The sequence below is a fragment of the Ranitomeya imitator genome, chromosome 6, assembly GCF_032444005.1.
Source record: "Ranitomeya imitator isolate aRanImi1 chromosome 6, aRanImi1.pri, whole genome shotgun sequence".
NCBI classification, from domain to species: domain Eukaryota; kingdom Metazoa; phylum Chordata; class Amphibia; order Anura; family Dendrobatidae; genus Ranitomeya; species Ranitomeya imitator.
In genome coordinates, this window is record NC_091287.1 from 561065763 (window position 1) to 561074841 (window position 9079).

General features: G+C 44.5%; 1 protein-coding gene across 1 annotated transcript; it reads right to left on the minus strand.

The window, feature by feature from the left end:
• Positions 1–521: 521 nt before the first annotated feature.
• On the minus strand, positions 522–4100 carry MAFA (MAF bZIP transcription factor A). The gene has a single exon (XM_069732014.1). The coding sequence runs from the start codon at positions 3278–3280 to the stop codon at positions 2414–2416; it is 867 nt and encodes a 288-aa protein (XP_069588115.1). The 5' UTR covers positions 3281–4100; the 3' UTR covers positions 522–2413.
• Between the last annotated feature and the right edge of the window lie 4979 nt (positions 4101–9079).

Below are 9079 nucleotides of genomic sequence, written 5' to 3' on the forward strand. Positions count from 1 at the left end.
CTGATAATCACAGAGAATTCTTCAGGGCGCACCGACTCTGCGGCGTAAACCTCGGGTTCATTTTCACTTTCTTTTAAAGGTTTTTATTTATTTTGCTTTTCTAATATTTTCTAATTTGTTTCCAATATTCTAATTTACCAAATAGAATTAAATTAAAACCAAATCTGGCAAATAAATCGAGAGAAAGGGATGTAATGATGTGAACGTGTGCTTATCCCGTGTGTCTGTGAAGCTGGAAATTGTAAAAATAAATTTCCAATAAAATATAGATTAAACACAAAAGAAAAAAAAATACAACAAAAAGATGAAATCAAGAAAATATTTCATCTCCCAAACTCTCCAAACAATCAATCAAACAAACATTCTCTCCTGCGCAGAAACTCAAGACCGAAATTAAAATGTTCATCGTCAAAATGAAAGAATTTAAACAAGAAACAATGTGGAACTTTTGGTAAATATTGTAAATATTGTCACTTGTTATGTTGTATCTTTAAGACCAAATAAAATGTGAAAACTCAAGATTTATCTTTAAGACTTTTCGGTTTCTTTTATTTCAGAACATTTCCACAGTTTGACCTGTTTTATCGAGTGCAGAATATACAAAAAAAAAATGGACTTGGCTAAAATTAAATTATCATTTTTTTTTTTAATTTTTATCGATGAAACATTAAAAAACTCCAAGTTGTCAAAACTCAGGCTTCAGAAATGCACAATTCATGGCTCAATATCCATCAGGAATTCTTTTAAAAATGTCACCAACTTCTTCAACTGCTGATACAGGACACTTTCTTTGTTTTTCTACACTTTGACATTAAGCATTGTTTTTCATAATTATTTTTTTTTTTTCATTTTTTATCTTTTTTTTTTTTGTTTGCAGAAATAATTTTCACATTCGCATAAAGGATTTAAATAACATTTGTTTCCCAAGGGTCATTTTTTAATTATTATTATTACTTTTTTTTTTTTTTTTTATAAATAAGACCGGTGCATAGAATAAAAAGCAGCCCCAATATTTCATGAATATATTACTCTATCGCCCCAGTGGGGTCTCTTAGAATGTACGATTATGACTGAACCTTGTAACAGCATAGATCATTTATGTAAATCTCTATAAAACAACGATATGACGTCTCCCATGGATTCCTCTATATAGTGCATTAAGCTTTCAACTCATCCACGTTGATTGACTTAATCATTTAAATATTATTTGCATGCTAAATTACATACAAACTTTTCTTAAGACTTTTATGTTTTCATTTTTTTTTTGTTTTGTTTTGTTGTGTTTTTTTACAGAATTTTTTTTGATTAGTCATTTAAACCAACAAGCAAAATATAGGCTCAGAATAGAAGAAAGAAAAAAAGGCGTAAAATGAACTAAGTTCTACAATTCTGTACAAGTGGACACCATAAATAATGATAATAATAATAATAATAATAATAATAATAATAATAATATACTCTGTCTGGCTCAGGTTCAATTTAAATAATAAAATATAGACAAGGAAAAAGGAGACGAAGGGAATAAAATTTGTTCATACGCTTATCACAATTTTTTTTTTCTTTTTGGATATCTTAAGATTAAAATAAATATTAAGTGAGATTGTGGAAAATGTTGTCCCATGTTGTTTTTGTACATTTTTTTTTTTCATTATTATGTTTGTTTCCCGACTGGCATTTAAAATAATGAGTCCAAGGAAGGTAGTTAAGACTTTCGAGTGTCTGGATCATTTACAAGATGCACAGTTTTCTCAAAGAAAGAAAAAAAGAAAAACAAACAAAAATAAAGGTTTGTGAACCCGGGGAGTAAACAAGCAGAAGGAGAAAAAGGAAATGAAGACAAACGAATGGTACAATCTACATCGTCATGCATCCTTGTCTAGTAGAAAAGGGGACCTCACGTTGCCGTACATGACCTGCATGCAGGATTTTGCTAAAAAGTCTAGTTTTTGTATCAATACCCATAGAAATTGAGTTCCTTCACTGGTGTCACGTAGGATGCGTCTTCCCCAGTCCTGAAGGGTCACGTTGGGCTCTTCTTCTTCAGTGACGCCCTATCTCCTGGTATTGCTCTACACGGTTTGGACTTGGGTCTGACACACAACTTTGACAAAAATTAAGACTTCAGTTCTGGCTCAAAAAGCAGTCCAGTGATAGAGGGGGCATAACGCACCCCCTCCTCCCTAAAAAAAAATGTCCATCTCGGTTCCCTCCTATGTACAAGTCTATGTAAGACGTGAGCGGACACATCGGGGCTTGGAAATCTCTCGAAGACTTCTATCTGTCCCGGTATAAGGTGGTGGTGGATTAAATGCAGTGCTGGGTACAGTCGATAAATAATGTAGAATTTACTGTATTTGACTACAAGTTCTTTACCTCTATGTACAGGGTGTCTGGGCGGTGAGGGGCACCGAGATCACATGAAGAAGTCGGCCGAGCCTTTGCCAGGGTTGGATGTTTGTGGGGACTCTCTGGCGGTAAAGCTTCTGCTGGCCAGCTTCTCGTATTTGTCTTTGTATAGATCCCTCTCCTTGGCCAGTCGGGACACCTCTTGTTTGAGTTGTTCTACTTGATTCTGGAGCTGGCACTTCTCCGTCTCCAGGATGTGCCTTTGCTGCACTCTCTTGTACCTGCAGGACTGGGCATAGCCCCTGTTCTTTAAGGTCCTTCTCTTCTGCTTTAGACGTATGACTTCTTCCTTGCTGAAGCCCCTGAGCTGCCGGTTAAGTTCTCTCACAGACATGCTGACCAGCTGCTCATCAGAGAACCTTTCTTCCAGCCTTAGATGGTGATGGTTGTGGTTGTGCAGATGATGATGGACCTGGTGATGGTGACTGGATGGTGCCATCTCATCCCCTGGGTAGTGCTGGCCCCTGAAGCCATCATAGCCTTGGTGGTGGTGGTGGTGTGGGTTTCCTATCAAAGCCTCCACGGCATCTTCAGGAGTCAAGTTGAGGGCTTCGGGGTTGATGTGGTGCTGATAATTAGACATCCAGTACAGGTCCTCCAGTTGGGGCTTATTGGCAGCGTTGGGGTTGTTGGGGTTCACGTTGGGTTGTGCTCCAGGGCTTGGGGCGCCGAAGCTGGGCGAGGAGGGCACCGAAGAACAAGGGGTGCTGATTGGAGTAGAAGACAATGATCCGGGTGGCAGCCGGTGGCAGAACCTCTCAGCTTCTGGGGGTTCCTTCTTGACCTCAAATTTCATTAGATCGAAATCGTTGACGTACTCAATGGCAAGAGGGCTGTTGGGCAACTCTGCACTCATAGCCAGATCAGAGGCCATCTCAGTCCATATAAGAGTTGTCACTGTCACTGCTTACAATTTAGGAGCTCCACGCCCCCTAGATGGTGTGTCTGTACCCTACAGCCTGCAGGAGGATGAGCCTTCTCGTGGGATCTGTCAGCAGCTGGCTAATACACTCCAGTCGCAGCCCCCAGCCCCTCTGTGCTTATGGAGGATGCAATGAGATAAGGATACTGCAAAGTCCAGGTAAGAGAATTAGGGGTGCGGTAGGATCCCAATAATGAGATGAGGGTGCTGCAAAGTCCAGATGATCAGAGAAGGGTTGCCGTAAAATCCAGATGATCAGAGGAGGGTTGCCGCAAAGTCCAGAAGATCAGACAAGGGTTGCCGCAAAGTCCAGATGATCTGAGGAGGGTTGCCGCAAAGTCCAGATGATCTGAGGATGGTTGCCGCAAAGTCCAGATGATCAGAGGATGGTTGCCAAAAAGTCAAGATGATCAGAGGAGGGTTGCCGTGAAGTTCAGATGATCAGAGAAGGGCTGCTGTTGGGTTTTCAGTGGCTAAAGCTGAACCTCAGGTCTGTTGCATGCTTTGCTCTGCTGGTAGGGTTCCAGGCTGTCAGATGAGGGTGCTGCAGGATCTGTCTCTTGATTAGGAAAGTTGCCTTTCGTGAAGTTTGCAGGGCAGCGTGTTTCTGTGCGTGCAGGTCCCTCAGCTCAGCTGCATGCTCTGCTGTGTTGCATGCTCCGCCTGCTGTCTTGCATGCCCTGCAGCATGCTCTGCTCTTTTAGGACAGCATATACTGACAGCATTTGCCGGCAGCTTTGCCTCCCCAGCCCCTGGTTGCTGTTTGCAGGGTCGCAGCCTGCGCTTCTACTGAGGGCTCATAGGAGCACTCTGCCCTTTAACAAGGCAATATGCCTGGCAACGCCCTCTTAGGTGTGGGGATCCCAAGCCTAGCCAATCAAATTCCCCCATAGCACTTTACATTTACATATCTGTGTAGCAGGGGCTGTCAATCTCCTGGAGGGAACAGCTGGAAGGAGAAAAGAAGAGCAAGAGCCCTCTAGTGGCTGAAAACAGGTACTGCGCCTGCACAGGTAAGAACTTGGGATCTTCATAATTATCTTTATATAGCACCAACATATGCCGCAGCTCCTTAAAGTCCAGAGCAAGGACGGACACAACATGTGCAGCTGCACACAGAGGCCTGAGAAGTAAGGGGCCACATCCACCTCCAGAGCAGCATCTGTCAGAGACAGAAAAAAAGGCCCGCACTATAATTATTATTATTATTATTTATTTATATAGCACCATTGATTCCATGGTGCTGTACATGAGAAAGGGGTTACATACAAGTTACAAATATCACATACAGTAAACAAACTAACAATGACGGACTGATACAGAGGGGCGAGGACCCTGCCCTTGCGGGCTTACATTCTACAGGATTATGGGGAAGGAGACAATAGGTTGAGCTATCGGACTGTAAAGGGCCCATATACTGATCCTACACAGGGGCCACTACTGCTCAAGAGAGAACATGAGTAATAAAAATCATCACTGCAACAGGAGAAATGAGGCTGCTGCCCCCAAGAGCCTACAATCTACAAGTGGTGGCTGCAGACAGGATCTTATCAAGTATCTCTGTATACAGGGAGCTCCCCCTAGAGGTAGCTGCAGACAGGATCTTATCATGTATCTCTGTATACAGGGAGCTCCCCCTAGTGGTGGCTGCAGACAGGATCTTATCATGTATCTCTGTATACAGGGAGCTCCCCCTAGTGGTGGCTGCAGACAGGATCTTATCATGTATCTCTGTATAAAGGGAGCTCCCCCTAGTGGTGACTGCAGACAGGACCTTATCATGTATCTCTGTATACAGGGAGCTCCCCCTAGTGGTGACTGCAGACAGGATCTTATCATGTATCTCTGTATACAGGGAGCTCCCCCTAGTGGTGGCAGCAGACAGGACCTTGCAATGTATCTGCGTATACAGGGAGCTCCCCCTAGTGGTGGCTGCAGACAGGATCTTATCATGCATCTCTGTATACAGGGAGCTCCCCCTAGTGGTGGCTGCAGACAGGATCTTATCATGCATCTCTGTATACAGGGAGCTCCCCCTAGTGGTGACTGCAGACAGGATCTTATCATGTATCTCTGTATACAGGGAGCTCCCCCTAGTGGTGGCAGCAGACAGGATCTTATCATGTATCTCTGTATACAGGGAGCTCTCCCTAGTGGTAACTGCAGACAGGATCTTATCATGTATCTGTATACAGGGAGCTCCCCCTAGTGGTGGCTGCAGACAGGATCTTATCATGTATCTCTGTAGACAGGGAGCTTCCCCTAGTGGAGGCTGCAGGAAGGATATTATCATGTATCTCTCTATACAGGGAGCTCCTCCTAGTGGTGGCTGCAGACAGGATCTTATCATGTATCTCTGTATACAGGGAGCTCCCCCTAGTGGTGGCTGCAGGAAGGATATTATCATGTATCTCTCTATACAGGGAGCTCCTCCTAGTGGTGGCTGCAGACAGGATCTTATCATGTATCTCTGTATACAGGGAGCTTCCCCTAGTGGTGGCTGCAGGAAGGATATTATCATGTATCTCTCTATACAGGGAGCTCCTCCTAGTGGTGGCTGCAGACAGGATCTTATCATGTATCTCTGTAGACAGGGAGCTTCCCCTAGTGGAGGCTGCAGGAAGGATATTATCATGTATCTCTCTATACAGGGAGCTCCTCCTAGTGGTGGCTGCAGACAGGATCTTATCATGTATCTCTGTATACAGGGAGCTTCCCCTAGTGGTGGCTGCAGGAAGGATATTATCATGTATCTGTATACAGGGAGCTCCCCCTAGTGGTGGCTGCAGACAGGATCTTATCATGTATCTCTGTATACAGGGAGCTCCCCCTAGTGGTGACTGCAGACAGGATCTTATCATGTATCTCTGTATACAGGGAGCTCCCCCTAGTGGTGGCTGCAGACAGGATCTTATGTATCTCTGTATACAGGGAGCTCCCCCTAGTGGTGACTGCAGACAGGATCTTATCATTTATCTCTGTATACAGGGAGCTCCCCCAAGTGGTGGCTGCAGACAGGATCTTATCATGCATCTCTGTAGACAGGGAGCTTCCCCTAGTGGAGGCTGCAGGAAGGATATTATCATGTATCTCTGTATACAGGGAGCTCTCCCTAGTGGTAACTGCAGACAGGATCTTATCATGTATCTCTGTATACAGGGAGCTCCCCCTAGTGGTGACTGCAGACAGAATCTTATCATTTATCTCTGTATACAGGGAGCTCCCCCTAGTGGTGGATGCAGACAGAATCTTATCGTGTATCTCTGTATACAGGGAGCTCCCCCTAGTGGTGGCTGCAGACAGGATCTTATCATGTATCTCTGTATACAGGGAGCTCCCCCTAGTGGTGACTGCAGACAGGATCTTATCATTTATCTCTGTATACAGGGAGCTCCCCCTAGTGGTGGCTGCAGACAGGATCTTATCATGTATCTCTGTATACAGGGAGCTCCCCCTAGTGGTGGCTGCAGACAGGATCTTATCATCTATCTCTGTATACAGGGAGCTCCCCCTAGTGGTGGCTGCAGACAGGATCTTATCATGTATCTCTGTATACAGGGAGCTCCCCCTAGTGGTGACTGCAGACAGGATCTTATCATGTATCTCTGTATACAGGGAGCTACCCCTAGTGGTGACTGCAGACAGGATCTTATCCTGAATCTCTGTATGCAGGGAGCTCCCCCTAGTGGTGACTGCAGACAGGATCTTATCCTGAATCTCTGTATGCAGGGAGCTCCCCCTAGTGGTGACTGCAGACAGGATCTTATCCTGAATCTCTGCATACAGGGAGCTCCCCCTAGTGGTGGCTGCAGACAGCATCTTATCATGTATCTCTGTATACGGGGAGCTCCCACTAGTGGTGGCTGCAGACAGCATCTTATCATGTATCTCTGTATACAGGGAGCTCCCCCTAGTGGTGACTGCAGACAGGATCTTATCATGTATCTCTGTATACAGGGAGCTCCCCCTAGTGGTGGCTGCAGACAGGATCTTATCATGCATCTCTGTAGACAGGGAGCTTCCCCTAGTGGTGGCTGCAGGAAGGATCTTATCATGTATCTCTGTATACAGGGAGCTCCCCCTAGTGGTAACTGCAGACAGGATCTTATCATGTATCTGTATACAGGGAGCTCCCCCTAGTGGTGGCTGCAGACAGGATCTTATCATGTATCTCTGTATACAGGGAGCTCCCCCTAGTGGTGACTGCAGACAGGATCTTATCATTTATCTCTGTATACAGGGAGCTCCCCCTAGTGGTGGCTGCAGACAGGATCTTATCATGTATCTCTGTATACAGGGAGCTCCCCCTAGTGGTGGCTGCAGACAGGATCTTATCATGTATCTCTGTATACAAGGAGCTCCCCCTAGTGGTGGCTGCAGACAGGATCTTATCATCTATCTCTGTACATAGGGAGCTCCTCCTAGTGGTGGCTGCAGACAGGATCTTATCATGTATCTCTGTATACAGGGAGCTCCCCCTAGTGGTGACTGCAGACAGGATCTTATCATGTATCTCTGTATACAGGGAGCTCCCCCTAGTGGTGACTGCAGACAGGATCTTATCATGTATCTCTGTATGCAGGGAGCTCCCCCTAGTGGTGACTGCAGACAGGATCTTATCATGTATCTCTGTATGCAGGGAGCTCCCCCTAGTGGTGGCTGCAGACAGAATCTTATAATAATAAATAATAATAATCTTTATTTATATACAGTTAGGGCCAGAAATATTTGGACAGTGACACAATTTTCGCGAGTTGGGCTCTGCATGCCACCACATTGGATTTGAAATGAAACCTCTACAACAGAATTCAAGTGCAGATTGTAACGTTTAATTTGAAGGGTTGAACAAAAATATCTGATAGAAAATGTAGGAATTGTACACATTTCTTTACAAACACTCCACATTTTAGGAGGTCAAAAGTAATTGGACAAATAAACATAACCCAAACAAAATATTTTTACTTTCAATATTTTGTTGCAAATCCTTTGGAGGCAATCACTGCCTTAAGTCTGGAACCCATGGACATCACCAAACGCTGGGTTTCCTCCTTCTTAATGCTTTGCCAGGCCTTTACAGCCGCAGCCTTCAGGTCTTGCTTGTTTGTGGGTCTTTCCGTCTTAAGTCTGGATTTGAGCAAGTGAAATGCATGCTCAATTGGGTTTAGATCTGGAGATTGACTTGGCCATTGCAGAATGTTCCACTTTTTGGCACTCATGAACTCCTGGGTAGCTTTGGATGTATGCTTGGGGTCATTGTCCATCTGTACTATGAAGCGCCGTCCAATCAACTTTGCAGCATTTCGCTGAATCTGGGCTGAAAGTATATCCCGGTACACTTCAGAATTCATCCGGCTACTCTTGTCTGCTCTTATGTCATCAATAAACACAAGTGACCCAGTGCCATTGAAAGCCATGCATGCCCATGCCATCACGTTGCCTCCACCATGTTTTACAGAGGATGTGGTGTGCCTTGGATCATGTCCCGTTCCCTTTCTTCTGCAAACTTTTTTCTTCCCATCATTCTGGTACAGGTTGATCTTTGTCTCATCTGTCCATAGAATACTTTTCCAGAACTGAGCTGGCTTCTTGAGGTGTTTTTCTGCAAATTTAACTCTGGCCTGTCTATTTTTGGTATTGATGAATGGTTTGCATCTAGATGTGAACCCTATGTATTTACTGTCATGGAGTCTTCTCTTTACTGTTGACTTAGAGACAGATACACCTACTTCACTGAGAGTGTTCTGGACTTCA